The 17,339-nt window shown below is 38.7% G+C and overlaps 1 protein-coding gene across 7 annotated transcripts in view; it reads right to left on the reverse strand.

Annotated features, from left to right (window-relative positions):
• The window catches only part of SETX (senataxin), a 38,478-nt gene extending 21,139 nt beyond the window's left edge, over nt 1-17,339 (reverse strand). For 3 of the 7 annotated variants that reach the window (XR_005931330.1, XM_030000473.2, XM_030000470.2), the window contains exons 1-11: nt 16,775-17,233; nt 16,295-16,486; nt 15,283-15,463; nt 13,710-13,920; nt 13,401-13,510; nt 10,536-10,755; nt 10,119-10,238; nt 8,917-9,088; nt 7,329-7,419; nt 1,880-6,439; nt 919-1,018 (exon numbers count right to left, since the gene is read on the reverse strand). Coding sequence is in view for 6 of the 7 variants with exons in the window: in XM_030000473.2 (XP_029856333.1) it covers nt 919-1,018; nt 1,880-6,439; nt 7,329-7,419; nt 8,917-9,088; nt 10,119-10,238; nt 10,536-10,755; nt 13,401-13,510; nt 13,710-13,920; nt 15,283-15,462 (5,764 nt within the window). In the remaining variant the exon portion in view is untranslated. The other 4 variants (XM_030000472.2, XM_030000471.2, XM_030000474.2 and 1 more) reach the window with 4 other exon arrangements.

Genomic DNA, 17,339 nt, shown 5'->3' on the forward strand with positions numbered 1-17,339 from the left:
AACATAGCACTGTATAAAAATAGAGCAAGTCAAGGACTATTTTATTTACCAAAAGAAGCTGAAACAAAATTCCAAATGAGATGGAAAGTATTCCAACAGCACTCAAATAACTTTTTGTACTGAACACTTAAGGCACAAATTCCCTGCAAAATACATACTTCTGTTAGATGCATTCTGTAAAATAGCAAATTCCAAGATCTTTTCTGCATTTAAAGCAAATTAAAAAAAAATTCAACCTCTAAGTGCTAACTCATTATAAGGCAGTTGTTGTGGTGTAACCCCAGCCAGCAACTAAGCACCACGCAGCCACTCGCTCACTTCCCCCCTAGACAGTGGGAAGGGGAAGAGAATCAGGAAAAAAAAAAGTAAAACTCGTGGGTTGAGATAGACAGTTTAATAGGACAGTAAGGAGAAAATAATAATGGCAATAATAATAATAATAATAATAAAAGAATTGGAATATACAAAGCAAGTGATGCACAATGCAACTGTTCACCACTTGCTGACCGATGCCCAGTTAGTTCCTGAGCAGCGATCTGCTCCCCCCGGCCAATTCCTCCCAGTTTATATACTGGGCATGACATCACATGGTATGAAATATCCCTTTGGCCAGTTTGGGCCAGCTGTCCTGACTGTGTCCCCTCCCAACTTCTTGTGCCCCTCCAGCCTTCTTGCTGGCTGGGCATGAGAAGCTGAAAAATCCTTGATTTAGTCTAAACCCTACTTAGCAACAACTGAAAACATCAGTGTGTTATCAACATTCTTCTCATACTAAATCCAAGACATAACACTATACCAGCTACTAGAAAGAAAATTAACTCTATCCCAGCCGAAACCAGGACAGCAGTCTACTTGAAAATTAGAAGAGCGTTTTATTTAAAAAAAAAAAACCAAACAAAAAAACCAAACAACTCTTACCTGTAAAATCTGCTGTATTCAAGTCAGCACAGAAGTTCTGTAAGTAGAAGTAGTAACTCTTCTCTCTCACTCTCTGGTTTTCTATCCACTCTTGTGCCAGCTACATGTTGGAAAGTAAAAGCTAAATAAAAATACTTTGAAGGGTTTAGCGTATCAGAAGAATAGCTTATCATGAATCAAAGGGCAAACATGCTACGCAGAAATAAAAGAAAGCTAGCAGACTGTCAAGTACAAGACATCGAAGAGCCTTACCCATTTCTTTTTTTAACATACACATTACATATAAACACACAGGCCAAACGAAACCACTTCCTCCCCACCCACACCCCATTTAATGTACTTTCTTACAAAGCTCTTCAAAACAAATGTGGGTTCCCCCAATTGCATTTTCACCTTAAAATACCAGTATTATCCTGGTATTGATTTCATTTTCTACCTTATTTCTATGAGAGAAGTGATGCAATGACTGAACTTGAAAGCATACAGACTTTAACTGAAGAACACTGCGTTTTCTCACTATTAAACTATTAAAGGTAAACTGTTTGGAAAAAACACTTCTCAGATTAACCTACCATCTCACATAAGTTCTCAATATAAATCAAAACATTATGTTCTTATCCTCTTTTTACAGACACTGTCATTGAAAGACCTCAGTTTCTTAAAGATTTCTGTTCTAAGCTTTATATGCTATAAAAAGGAACCACCTCCTTTCTTCCTCCTTTTGCAGGCTACTGTGGATGTGCACCCAGAAAAAAAAAATAGCTTCACTAAGGTGAATAATACTGACAGTCCCCAATCTTAAACATAACTGTCTAGATTATTTCCCCCAAATCATTCCTCCATTCACATCTGTATCTGAATATTTCCCGAAGGTAAACAGAGAACATAAACCAGTTTTTAATCTCTTGGCAAAGTTAACTAGGGTTTATGAAAACAAACCAAGAGGCAGATAGCTACTTACTGTTTCAAAGGCATTTAGCATCATCAAGGGGAAAAATGTATTAAAATAGTCATTGTATCCCTGAAATTGGACAGGAACAGAGCCTGCTACAGACTGCAGGAGATCACTTGGAGGTTTGAACTGGCTGGAGTTTGCAAACATTTCGTAAGTCCACTGTAGGACTTCATTAACAAAAATCCTATGATCACGCTGCTGAGCGCCAAGAAAGGAAGAATAATATGCTTCTCGGGCAGGCCTTCTGGGAATATTTGAAGCGTTGTCATTCTGTCTATTTTGTGACTGGAGAACATTATTAGAAACACGGGGTTGAGGTACATTACTGAAACTGGGAGGTTTGCGTGTTTGATTTCCTATTGGTATAGCCTTTGCATTTGGTGGCCTGACCACCGGTTTCGCTGTATTCACTTTGCTTTTTGAAGCTGGCGGTAGCTTTTTAACATCTTCTAGATCCTTGCTGAAGGCTGCATTCCGTGAAGAACTTGCTGAGCTGAAAGTTTTGGTAGTGGAAGGCTTTCTTGTTTTAGAAGGTGGCAGGAGAGAAGGTTTAGCAAACAAGTGATCTGCTTCTGAGCTGGTGGCTGAATGCTTACTACAGTACTCTCCTGGTTTTTCCACTTTTTCCATACACTCTTTGTATTTACATTTCACAACAGTCGAGGATTCATTCTCCTGAAGGTTTTCAGCAGTATCCATTTCCTCTGTTTTTTCACTGTCTCTAGCAGTATCTTGAACACTTTCCTCCTCAGAACATAATTCCATATCCACAGGATCTAACTGAGTTAAAAATAAACCATCATCATCTTCGCCATTTTCATTTCGTTTACACCCATTTTCTCTTGAAGTTGTCTTCTCACACTCAGGCTGGACAATACAACCTTTTCCTGAAGGTTCATCTTTATCATCTCCAACAAGCGCAGCGGAAGAGAGACTTGAATCCATAGGTATGGGAGGAACCATCATACTGTTATCCTCTGATTTTCTGTTTGAGTCTGAAGAACCAGGCGTTTTAGAGACACAGGTGGCCTCCTCCACAGAGAGGCTTTCAAATTTTATCTCACTAGGAGAGGGACAAAGAGTCTCCTCCCTTTTTTTCTCTCTTTGGTTTTCAACCAGTCTTTCAACAGATGCCATTTCAAAACTTTTAGGCTTTTGTTTCATAGATCTTGCATCCACTTTGCTAACTTTTTTGTTTCTACTCTCAGAACTTCCTGCAGGATTCTTCACTCTGACACTTTTTTGGGGCCTTGTCTGCCTAAAAAACTGAAGGTCTTGGCAGGCTAGCAATTTTTTATTATGTTTTACAGACAAACTCTGAGGAGCAATTAGTTTAATCTTCTGTTTCTGTACAACTCCAACTCTCCCTGCAGCTTTACCATGGCTGCGCAATTGAGTTATGCTCTCTAAAGAGCGCTGGGATAATTCAAACGCTTTACGGGGTGCCTTCTTCAGACCAAGTTTTTCTACAGTTGATGCTGGTGCAGGACACTGCCGAACTTTCCTTGGAGGAACCACAGCAGGCATTGACCTGCCAGGTTGAGAATTTTTTGATGTACTTTGAAGTAGTTTTTTATTTTGTGCTGTTTTAAGAACAGGAGGTTTTTTAGGACTTCTTTGAATAGTTCTTGCTACCTTAGATTTTGCTACGTTCTTCCGTGGGCTCGCGCTATTTTTCTTAAGGGCCAACTTTGAAGCTAATGAGATGTTAGATGTAGATGGTCTGGGTTCAGTCAATTTTGAGTCCAGGGTGAAGTGTTTAGCAACAGCACCTTTGTCCGCAAAATTCTCCAGTTGATCTTTTGCATCTCCCTTACTAACAGATTCTTGCAATGTTGAATTAGTTACTTCTTTTGTATTATCAGCTTCTTTCTCATGAGAAATATTTTCTACCTGTTTTTCTATCAAGTTTGCTTCTTCTTCCATGGCATCATCGCTTACATAATCCAGATCGTAACCCCATTCATTTGTGTGATCGTTCAGTAAGCCATCTGAATTACTACTATCAACTGATGCTGAAACATGATCTTGTTTATACTCTTGAGTTGCTTCCGTACTATATGCTTGAGTATCTCGCCAAACCGAAAAGACATCAAAATCTGTTTCAAATTCAAAGTACTGAGACTCACAGTCTTCCAGTGACAAGTGACAGCTTGGAGTCTTTGATTCTGTTTTGCTATCACTATCAGAAATGCAGCTGGAAGTTGAAGGCTGCTTTTCAGGACACACGTTTTCATTCGGTTTTTTTGTTTCCTCCTTGTCAGCCACACCTTTTTCTTCATCAGAAGAGTCTGAAATTATAATGACTTGATTGTCAAGGCAATCTGCATCACAGGGAGACTTGGTACTTTGGCCTTCATTGGAAGATCTTACAGCACCTTTCACTTTCCTTTTAATATCACATACATTATGATGTACTGAGCTTCCTTGGCCTGAATCAAAGGGAAAATTGACACTTTTGGCATACGCAGCTAAAGATAATTTACCGAGTTCTCTATCAACCTGGGAGTCTGTTAAAGTATTATCTTCAGAAACCATCTTTGCAAAATCCTCCTCTTTCTTCCCCATTGAATTGTTTTCTCTCTTGAAATACTCTGAAAATTCAAATAACCTGTCACTTGATTCACACTTCACTGACAGTGGCCTGATCTGAGAAGCAGGGTTGGATATATCCCTCTTGTTTTCAGAGCTAGATGGAACACGACCATTTGCTGAAGCTTTATCCGTACAAAATGTCTTTGAAATTTGACCCTTAGAGTCATATTTAACTAAGTTATTTAAATGAGGCTGTTCCCGGTCTGAAGTTTGCATGTCAGTGTCTTTCTTGAACAGAGATTTCAACAATGAACCTGATTTTTCTTCAGTGGATGCTTTTTTCAGCAAGGTGTCTCTAATCCCTGAAAGCAAAATACTGTCATCTTCGTTTTCCTGCATACCAGGTTCATTTTTTGAGGAGCTGGAGCAATCTAGTGGTGTTTCTTTTGATACCTGCTTAGTTGGAACCAGTCTGGATTGAAAAGCACTGTTGACACTTTTCTCCTGTGTACTTTCACAACTCCTTGAAGATGGAGTACCAACAGAGATTTCATTTTCACGCACAGCATTCACTCCCCAATGTTTATGACAATCTTGGCTTGTACACAGATAGCCAGTGCAAAACTTAGGTCGCTCTACCTCTGCTTTCGAAGCACTTGCTGCTAAACTGCAGTTTTTCAAGTCACGTGTCTTCACTAGCTGTGATACTTTTGAGGGCCATTCAGTTTTCTGTACCATGTTTTTCAAATTCATGAGTCTATGCACATCTACTTTAAACTTTGAAGAGGAACTGGGAGACATACTGCTTTCCTTTACATCTGAGCTGTAAACATGTTCTGGAGAACCAATACAAGTTTGAGCAGCCAGATGCATTAGTGTTCCCGGTCCTGCTTCACATTTGTTTTCCAACTCTCCGCCTCTTCTGAAATCTGAATACTGGGCATCTGGATTAAAGCACTGATTATCTGTATCACATTTCCCTGCCACAAGATCATTGTTCCTATTTCCCTGAACTTTCCCAGATACTTTTGCTGCCAAAGGGTTCTGTGGGCAAACATATTCCTGAGTTGTCAAGTCATTAAGTTCCTTTTTAATATTCACCAAGAGGCCTTCTGTGGATGTCCAAGTTCTTGAACTTTTAGATGCATCTCTACATTCCTCTTCCCAGGCACTCTTTCTTCTAGGGAGAAGGTTCTCTTGACAATCTTCACCTCCACCTTCCTTCAATACGACAGCAAATGGTGAACAAAGGTCATCTTCGCCATGTGCACTCTTCTCTTGCTTTATAGAAATGGCAGGCAAAGTTGTGGAGTTTGCATTTTTTCCTACAGGCGCAGAGGTATGCAATGCTCTGTCCTTTATACTTCTTATAACTTGCTTTAAACACATTTGTAATTCCTGGGTTTCCTGGATGTTCAGCTGCCAACCTAAAGATAGATTTCCTCGCAGAAGAAGATTGAGTTTGTCTAGGTATTGCTTGCAAAGAGCATGCTGCCCAATTTGATAGCCTTCTCTAAGAAGGCTGCGTATCAACTGCACACAGGCGTGCTGCACAGAGTTAGAAGCTTGTAAAGATACTGCTGATGAACCTCTCACATAGTGTCCAGATGCTTTTTCAGTGCACCGTGTAAATGCTATAGCTGGAAGCTTAGCACATCTCACCACTGCTTCCACCCATTCTTGGGAGCTAATCCACAGCAAATGCAGGCACTTTTTATTTCTGTGTAGTTCAATAATCGACACCAAGATCAGGAGAAAAAATTCAGAGATTTTGTCACACTGCTGGATTCTTTCATTGAGAATATGTTTGATTTCCGAGCAGAGGTAGTGAATGACTTCTACTATATATGCTACACCCAAGTCCTTGAGATCCATAAGCGACTGAACAAAAGGGATGAACCACAGAAACGTGCTGTCATGGACACGCATATCTCTGCCAATATCAGACTGAAGCACATTAGCCAGTGTTTGCATATCTTCATACATATTGGGGCAGTAGTCTGGACAAATGGCAGTCTTCCATCCAGTATCCTGAAAATAAATTCACCACACCATCCTCATTACTCACATCTGCACAGTTTAATCTGCCAGGTTTTTTTTCTAGCCATAAAGGTTACTTTCTTTCAAATATATGTTCATTAAATGGTAACATCTCTTATATCCTAACGTAAGTCAAAATCTAAACTGCAAGAAACTGCAAAAAATAAAGATCAAACTAACACACATATAAGGAACTCATTTCCTAACATGTAACCTATGAAATAAGTGTAAAGTAGTATTTCCTTTAAAAATCATTGTGAAACCCTCCAAAGATGATATTAAGCTGACACAATTTAACCTCAGATAATCAAATATACATTTAAAGCCTTTAAAAGACATTTCATAAATTCAATGGACCAACATCAAGAGAAGAACACATTCACAAATGTTTACTCTGCTTTATAACAAGAAAAAAATAGTGCCATTTTGGAGCACAGTCTAACATTTAAAAGTATATCAAAGCATACCTCATTACTCCATACTCGATATATTGGTTTAGAATACTGAGAAACAAAAAGTAAAATACAAGAACATAATTGGCAACTTTTTTAAAGAAAACTTAATTTAGAGTCTTCATTGAGGTACCAATGTTTGTTTCAATATTGATATGAATTCTTGGGCTTTAATACCATCTCTGCCTAATTCACAAACACATTCTTCTTTCCTCTTACAACCTGAAAGCACCAGCTAAACAAGAAGTAACCAGACTGCCTGCTATTTAAGGCACACAATAGTGACATACATTATTTAATATTTTTTCTTTACATTACTAGTAGAAACATAGTATCTTCCCCTCTGTATCTTATATATGGTTTAAAATGACAGTGTCATTCAGTCATCAGAATTCAAAGAACAGGGAAATAATTTTTTTTTTTAATACCTTTTGAGGCTTTTCTGTGTTATAATTATACACAATCTGACTGCAAGTAACCATGTCATCATTGTAGTCTGACTCCGGTTCAGATTTTGTCCTAAAAAGAAATACAAATCATTATAGACTCCACACAACTAACTTAAACTGTAAGAAAGCCAGCTGGTCAAGACACAGATCTCACTTTTCAGATGCTGACCATGTGACTATTAGAACTTGTCAGTGATAAAACATACCTATGAAAAGATAGCATATTTACAATTGTAGAGCTTGTTCTATCCTGCTTATAAGAGGTAGGGGAAGCGACTGCCTCAGGAAAAAGAGCTTTCTGCTAAGCCATGGATTTGACTACCTAGAACAAACACCCAGAAGAATTCCATTTTCTTTGAGTTTTCTATGCATAAATGCAGTTCAATCATGGCTACGTGCTCATAAACTTCGTATGCAACTATTTGAACACAACACTCAAAGAGCTTGTTTAATCGAAGAAAATCTCCTTTAATACGCCTTCCTCAGCTATCTATAACATTCCATATATACGTATCTGTAGCTATCTATAACTTTATAGACTATGCATGTATAAAAATACTGAACATTTAAGACATTGCCACTCAATGTTGATTCAAAATATATCACAGGAAAACAGTAGACAACTGGTATGGTTATCCAGGTACTATTTTCCACCAACTTTTTCAAATTATGCACAATTTCAGTTTTCCAAAACAGGATGTGTCCCTGAAGTCTTGGGACCTGGATTCTTATAAAAATCCTCAAAAGGGACAGCATGCCAAAAGATGGAGTTTAAGTGTACGTAACAAAATTCTGTTCCCATAGAAACTATTTCTAGACTTCCTAGCAGTGTACTAACAAACCACTTCTGCACTGAATAAATACTTTACCTAATTAACTTTCTGTTCAATATTGCCAATGTTGTCACTCAGAAGCGATTCAAAAAATCCATTTTATCTTACGATGTAACTATATGAAGAGAAAACCTTTCAAAAGAGTATCTGATGCCTGCTATGTGTTCTAAAGCATTTCCTTTCAGCAGTTCACTATGTTATCCAAGCTATTAAAGGACAGTTGCACGATTCTCACATACAGCACCATTAAGTAAATCTAATCCTGAGAAACATTTAAGACTTAACACAAGCTGAAAGTAAACTCAAATCAGTTGTCATCTGGAACTACAATAAAATCTAGAACTATGTCATCCACTGACAATTCGGGAATTCCCATAATTTTACCAAGAGTCTCAGACATGGCACTCTTCATTAAACTTAAGTGCAAGTTGGTTATAGCACTAAATAAGCACTAAACAGCAGCCTTCCTGATTCAGGAAAAAAATCCTGAAAAGCGTAACAGACTTCATGATACTCAAAAAGAAGCGAGCATGTGTTTTTTGGAAGAACCTCACAATTTTAGGGGACCTCCTTCATCTTTTCATTGCTTGAAGTTGGCACCATCTGATTTTTTTCCTTGCCGTCTCCCCCCCCAACACAAGTTAAGGCAGCACTGACAAGAAAACCAAGACCAAGCTACCACGCTACCTGGTATTAAAATCATAAAACTGTTCTAGTCTCTTAATAAAACTGACCTCTTAAAGCTACTGCGTATATTTTTTATTTCATTGTTGTAGCTCACACTGTTGATAATGGTTTGAAAGGCTTGGACAGGATCAATAAGCTGACCCCATACTTTAGATCCGAGCTGATCCAAAATAACCATGAAACAATGCAGCGCTGGCCAGAAGGGGTCAGTAGAATCATCTGAAACATAACAGTAATATTGGGGAGAGTTGAAATGCAAGAGTCCTGTACATTCTTAGACTAAGCTGAAGTTGAAAGTAGTTGGTTTTCATCGATTTTTCTTAAACACTGATATAAAGATACGTATTCTAGTAAGTTGCAACTATACTTTTTAACCTAGAAAAAGAAAAAGGATTAAAATAAGGCAAGCTCACTTATCTGTACAGACACTGCACCCTATGCAGTCTTAAATCAACAGGAACCTGGATAACTATTACTAATATTCCCCAACTCTATGAAACTGGTTCTTCCACACTGATATTTGCAGATATGTTCTAAGAAGTGGGTACAACTTACATGGCTATTACAATTTGTACTTCAAATTTAAGCTAGAAGCAGTTGGTTTTCCTTCAAGTGTATTCTTCCTTCTTCATGTAAGATAATACCATATCCTCAATAAACATACTGAGCTTATAAAGATCTAGTCATTTAAGAGGCAGCCCTGGTCTTGAGTTCATGTGCCATTCCCGGGCTATGCCATGGCACGTGGCTTCCAAGAATGGCGCAAGGGCTACTGGTCTAAACTCTAACGTCTAAATTTCCAGCTGCAAAAGGGGTTCCCTTAAACAGATGGACAGAAGAGTCACGTTTTAAGCAAGTTGCGGCAATTCAGAAGGTGTTTATTTTAGGACTCAGAATTCAAACTTCATGCCACAGTGAAATGCACATTCCCATACACTACCTGTACATTAAAGGAAAACGACATGGTAGAAACTATAGATTTGTCCTCTCAAAACCTCTAAGCCAGCCTTACGCAAAGCACTGCCATCCCTTCTCCACTTAAGAGTTTGTTTGAATGTCATTTTTCAGTAATTGTCAGTATTGCCCAAATATTGTGCAGTATTGGCCAACTTCCAGAAGAGAAATAAGCCTCAGTTAAAAATCACCTCAGCATTACACTACTAAGAATTTACTCAATTAAACAAGGAAGTTTGATAAAGATGAAAAATAGGCTATGAACTATCTTAATCTCAGTATCAAAATTAGCTACCAGCTGTTTCTTTCTCCATGGTGTGAAGTATAGACTGCATGAAATCATTTTGTTTGTCTGGGCCCAGTAACAAGGAGTCCATAGCTTGTTCTTCCAACACTGTTAGCAGCATACAAATCCCTACAAGAAAAAAAAAAGCAACCCATCCATATATTTGCAAAAATTTGTTCTGATTTTCACGAAATCAAGGATCATTTTCCAAGTGTCATTACCCGTGTAACACTTGACCAAAGAGATGAGCAGCAACATGAAACTAGTTAAACACTACCTCACTACTGCAGTTGGGCAACATTCAATTCTCCCATCTGACAGCCCCAAAATAAACAGCAACTATGAAATAGTAGAGCTCTGCATTGAAAGAAGCGCTTACAAGATGAGAGAGACTACACATACAAATTCATTTCTGATCATACTCACCTAGCCAATAGTTCTTGTAGTTGGCAGTATCATATAAATGAGATGGCAGAAGGATGAGTTTACCCTTTTCAATCATTGAAAAGCTGTAAATATCTGGACTCTCAAAAAGACCCAACTCAATAACTTTGAACAAGCAAGTCAGCACTTCCTGTAAGTCATAGTAATCATCCCTGTCAACCTTCCCTAAATTCCTTGCTGTTAGGATAGCCCATCGACGAATCTAAGGATTGAAACAGAAAAGTTTTATATTAATAAAAAGAACAAATAAAATCACAGTGCTGTAAGATTAGGAACCATTGCTACTACAAATAGGACAAAAGTACATTTTTACTAAAGTAAGGTCTCATAATTGGAAGTAAGAGTTAATCTTTTTCCAAAATAACCTTAGAAACAGGCTTACTATACCCACGAGAAGATGTTGGTAACAAAGAAGTTAAAATTCAGGGTAATATATAGAAATAGAACTCCTTGGGATTCAGGTGACAAGGGATAGCATTTGGTTTTGTACTTGCTTTATATTGTTTAAACGTTACTGACCAACATTTTCTAATTAGGTAACTGTGTACTATAACAACAGATGTTAAGCTGTGCTGTCAGCACAGGACACTTGTCATTTCTTGCCTTGGTAGAATCATTCTCTGACCTACTGAGAAAACTTCAGAGTTTGAGCAAGTGTAAAGTACAATACTATTAAATCTTTTACTGTTTCTTAGGACAGCTTGAAATTTTGTACTCTGTGTTGGTTTAAGCCAGCCTGTCTTGTAAACAGTAGAGCCACAACCTGCCCACCGGCCACAGCAAATGTAACCTAACTCTCCAAAGCTGCATCAAATGAGGTGGGAAACGATGTTATGAACTCACACTCTCCTGATATAAACAAACAGCCCACCTGAGTTACAATTCAATACTCCTTTGAGACTCACACATCCAAATTCAATTTACAGATAAACACACCACACAGGGACTTTTCTAAGATCATGCAAAGAAATCACTCAAACTCCCTTCAGTATTAAGATGGTGCATGAAACTAGGATTCACTGTTCCAACAGGCCCTCCCAATTGTAGCAGGGTGTATGTTCCCAAGTTCTCTGTATTATCACTATTTTTCAGTACTCTTCCCTATTACTGATACAGTTTCACTTCTGATGTGTATGTATAGTTTGAGGGAACAGCCTTCTTACTGGATAATACACATCACCTTCAAAACAATGTAGAAAAGTAAGCACTCAGACACATCTGTACTGCTTTGAGAACCTCAGGTCTTTTTTGTAATCTCTCAACTAATTTTAACCAGCAAAAAAATAGAAGTGTTGGTAACAACCACAGCTGCAAAGCCTCTCAACCCTTTCAACCTAGACACTTCCAGTATTCCAAAATTTCTCCTTTTGTTACTTTAAGAGATTGGATTCAAAGAGAGAGCAGACTCTCCTATTGTTAAAGAATTTTCAGTCATGGGTTTCTCTAGGTTTGCTTTATTAACAACTCAGAGTTGGGCCACCACCGCAGTGAATGGTGAAGGATAACTCAAAAACGCCTTCTATATATACGATTTTACATAACTTTATGCAATTGATGTTTTGTCAAAATAAGTTCTTGGTGTTTTTCCACAAACTCTCAGTTCTCTCTTCTCCAGTGGTTTAAAAAGTCTAATACGTTTTCCTGTCTCAACTGATTCTTATTGTCTCATCTTGGTTCTTCTGCAGTTAGCAGTCACAGGTAGAAGGTCTCCGGTCACCACAGTCACTTATCTTCTTACACATCAAAGATCACCTTTGAATTTCTGAGAATCACTCAGACTGTTCTATTAATTCATACTTAGCCTATATCTAGTCTAAAATAGCTAACCTTTCTGAAATTGCTTACTCTAAAGTTAATCACTTACTCTTATCTATTCTTATGTCTTAGGTCTAAGATGTATGATCCTTTTTCTGTTGATTCAGCTTGACTGGGTTTTAAGCCAGCCATGGTGAGGGCTATACAAGGGACAAAAAAGCAGCTTATGCATATTGTTCTATAAGCACCTGCATTCTATTAATCACATCTAAAACAATCTCTAATCATTAGTTATATGTCTGACATGAATAGTCATAGAAACAACGACGCTTAAGGCCTAGTTCCCTTTACACCTATGTACACTAGCATGAGTGATACTAAGATCAGTTGACACTTCTAAATATCATAAAGAATGGAGCTCTCCTGTTTACACTTTCAAATGAGCTTTTGATCTCTGACTGTTCAATATTAAAATACCCTATATGGATTCAGACACAGGCCAAAAAAAAAACCAAACAACTGCAGAGTTTTGAGTTGTCCCACCAGAGAATACACAAATCCATTAAAACACAATACTCCCTCCTTGTAATGACAAAATTCAGTGACAATTAAAGGGCATTTCAGAGGAATTACACTGCTGAGCATCTCTTCTTACAAGCAACTACACTATTGTCACTTTTTCAGTTTTTAAGGTTCTGAATATTACTAAAATGTGAAAGCTTCTAGGGATGGCAAACAAACAGGGAAGGAGAAGGGGATTAATATGCTAAAATACAAACCCTGGACCACTTGAGAAAAATTCCATTTGGGAGTAAATTTACAGTTTGAACATCTGTAAAGTTCGCTGACTAAATGTAAACAGTAAAGTGATTCTAGAAGTTATTGCAAAAGAGTCATCTCCTTTCCTTCAGCAAAAGTAACTATATTCCTACTGAAATCTCATTTATGTATATACCATTAAAGAAAAATATAGAAAATCAAAACACTTAAAATTCTGAATACTACTATTTTCATATTCTTGTCATTAAAAATAAGAATCTGTTCTGATGTTCCTTAAAACTAAGTTTTAGTGGAACAGGAAAAGTAACTTACCACTTCATTCGGGTGTACCAAAAAGAGATAAATTCCTGGATATTTCTCAAAGACCTGAAAGGAGCTGTGACCTTGTTCCATTCTACAGAGCACTTCTACACACAGCTCACCTAAAAGGACAAACACAGTTATAGTAAGGAGTAATTTATATGCTCACGAAACAAAAAAACACTATTTAGTGTCAAAATAAATATAAAATACATATTCACACACACTCTGATACTTCAGTTTAACTACTATTTGTTATTTTCACCTCCTTCAGCAGAAACAGTACCATGTCCTTCCAACTGTATACAATAAGATACATACTGACTTTCTCATGCAGCAGCAGGTATGGATATTTCAGTATTTCTAGAAGGGGCACTCGCAGGTTATTCTCAAAATCTGGGCCCACATAACCAGACAGCTGTGTATCTCCATTCTCATCCACTATAAACAACTCATCATCTTCTCCAGCTTCTTCCCTCATGGATTTCTTGATGTGGGCAACAAGACGGGAGGTTTCCAACTCCCACAAGACCTATTCAGTGGGGGGAAAAAACAACTAATCAAAGTGCATTTGTGAAGAAAGCAATTAAGAACATTTATTATCACATGCAGAAACCTTGACTAGACTTTCAAAACTTACAATTTCATTTTGAAAAGTTTCTTTTCAAGCATGGTGTGAAACAATAAAGTTTTGACATGGAATTCAGATTGTGCAAATCACAACACTCTCACTTCAGAGTTACGATTATAAAGTAATTTTTAAAAGAGCAGTATTGAAACCAGAAGCATTTTTGTAATTCTGTTAAGTACTCATAAACCGTTTCAATAATTATTTCAGGCCATAGGTTAGTCACAAAACTTTGTTCCACTGGCCAATACAAAGAAGTGGATGATACAGAAAACCATCACGTTCAGGAAGAAGATGGGAAAAGCAATTTTAAAATCTTGCCTTCTCACATATTTTGCAATGTATTAGTGGAAGGGAGTGAATGTAAACAATGCAAACAGACTGACTGACTTGCTGAATACTTGAAGGGGATTCAGCTCACTTAACATTACTCATCTAAAGTAACTGCTCCAAACCTCAATTAGAAACCAAAATTATTTCCTACAGTTAACAGACACAGAAAGGAACTTTCAGCAGTCCAGTCACCCCACTTATTTTCAATCTATACTCAGATGGGATTGCCCTGCAGAAAAATCGAGCTGACTAATTTAAATAGCAACCTTTTAGACATGTGTATTATGATCAATTAGCTACAAATACTCATTTTACGTACATGTACACATAAGGGAAAATAAGCTTTCCAAATACAAAATTGGATACTAATGAGGGAGAATTATAAAAGGCTTATAATAAAATAGTTTTTAAACTTTTTTGATTGCTTTTAATCGCACAATCTCACAGGTCTGCAAGATCAGATCTCTGAAATTCAAGCATAGTAGAAAACTACAAATGAGAAATGAAAGCAAACAAAAAGAGGAACAAACGCAAAGTTGAACAGAAGCCAAGGCAGAAAATACATTAAAGAAACACAGTTGTTTGTTTGGCAGGTGTTCTTTTTTTCAGACACCAAACCATCTCAGCATGAATAAAGTTCAAGCTATAATGTCTAGTCAGCAACTTCCCACTACTGTTTTAGTTCTCACTAATTTTAATATATGCAAAACAAGAGAGTCTTGTAGTTCTACAATAAGCTCTTTGCAACTCAATATAAAAAAAGCAAACAGTTAAAAAGCAACATACCCTATTCCCAAAAACCAATAAAACAGAACCCCTGCACAAACCGCCCCCCCTACACTGAGACTGGACCACAAAAGCCTCTTCTGAAGTTTTCCTTCAGTTCTGAATCCACCTGCTCAGTAACGGGCAGGAGCCAAATCTCTTAATTACCTCATGCAACCTTGGCAATTTTTCCCTTGCTTTGTGGTATTCAACCACACACTCCAGGCAGTAACAGAGATCATCATTGGATCCTTCAAGATCTTCCGGGGACAACCGTTTAGAAGCATAGCTCTTCAGAAACTCAGTGGTGTCAGAACCACTAGGTGTACACCATCGACATGTGCTCATTCTTTGGATGGAAAGAAGGAGGAATTAACAGAAGTCCAAAGACTGGAAGTGGCAAAATATTTCCTTTCAGCCACAACAGTACCTAATTTTCAAGTGTGATGAGTTTCAGGATTTATGTAACTCATTAGCAGCGTACATGCATATGTTCTTGGATGTTCTTACATCATATAGGTGCATGCAATTAAACAAAGAAATACAGATTAAAGCATTAAATGAACATTACAGAAAAATGCCTGCTGAATGGCAAACATTAAAAGTAAAGCACCAAAAAGACATTTCAAATTACATCATTTGCAAACTACAAAACAACATGTGAGAATTCACTTTACATACAAAAAACCCCCCCTCATCCACACTTAACACACACTTTCCAGAGCTATAATGCTTAAGTTCATTATACTGTTTTACTGGTATCTGTGGAATCTAGGTCTAAGGAGTACAAAATTTAATTAGCTTTTTTCTTAATCTCCTACTAAAATTTATAGGGCAACAAATCCCTGTTGTCAAAAGCAAAGGATACTTACACAGAACTTTCCTGCCTTCCTTATTATTATACTTTGAAAGCATCATAAAATTCTCACCACAGATTGTTTTCTCTAAAAACAAAAGTTCTTCACTAAGCAACAATACAATCATCTCAGATCCTCCTAGTCGGAAAAACTCAACAGAACACTAGAAAAGCATGAAGACTTGAACTAACTATATAAGAGGAAAACCAGTAATTGCTTCTGTTATTTAGCATAACAAGAAATACAAAAGAGAAATCTAGATAAAGCAAAACCATACACTTCTCATACATACATACTAGGAAAAAAACAGTTGTGATATGTACCTTTGGAAAAGGAAGCTATTTGCTGTGCAGGTGTGCCAGGTCACATGGTGGGAAAGAGAACAGCGCTGCCCTGCGGCAAGGGAAGGGGGCTGACACCTTCAGCCATACATGCCCTCGAGCATAGCGCAGCAAAAGCAGTATCTTCAGTTAATCCAGCCCCTGGTAACCAAGCCTTGATGGTATTTCAAAGATCTAGAGCAAAACAGTAATACCACAAATCGGTTCAATTCACACGTTATAGACTAAGAATTACTTTGGCGTTTAGATTAACATACTTTCCGTTAAACGCACATTTACTGACGTGATAACTATGATTTGCAACTGAATCCCTTCTGTGATTCAAAGGCGGGCAACAGAGTTATCTACGGCCCGTTCTTCCCACAAAAGCTGTAAAAATTTATCTCCGCGCATTAAACAAGGAAATTGTTGAAACAAACCTAGGCGGATACATAAACCTCAGCTGCGGACAGAACACTTTACCTGCAACGCTCGGCTATCGATAGACTTTAACGGCTGCCCACTGATGAGTATCGACACCTGCTCACAGAAACGCCGAAGCCGAGAGAGAGGGCGAAGGCCGCGTCTCTTTCTCGGTCTCAGCCGCCCCCAGCTCCTCGCCCCGGACACACCCGGGCACTTCCCAGCAGCTTCCCCGCGAGAGCCCCGGGCTCACCCGGCACGGCTGCTCGAAACGCCGCCTTCCCAGCAGCCCTGCCCCGTTCCCAGCACCCAGGGAGGTCGCCCGGGGCGGGGAAGGCGCCGTTCCCTTCCCGGCAAGCCAGGGCCGGCCCAGAGGGGCAGCGCCTCCCCTGAGGCAGCGTGAGGGAGCGGGACCGAGACAAAGGAGAAACCCCAGAGGTAAGCCGGCCTTCTCCGCGGTAGGCGGCAGGAAGCACCGGCGCGGTCACGGGAGTCGAGTCGAGTCGAGGCCCGGCCCGGCCCTCACCTCACGCCGCTGCCGCCACGGGCCTCCCGTCCCGGCGACGCCGCCGGCCCACCCTCAGGCCGCGGCGTCGCCCCCTCCTCCCCGCTTCCGGCCCACCGG

Source organism: Aquila chrysaetos, chromosome 24 (assembly GCF_900496995.4).
Source record: "Aquila chrysaetos chrysaetos chromosome 24, bAquChr1.4, whole genome shotgun sequence".
Classification (NCBI taxonomy): domain Eukaryota; kingdom Metazoa; phylum Chordata; class Aves; order Accipitriformes; family Accipitridae; genus Aquila; species Aquila chrysaetos.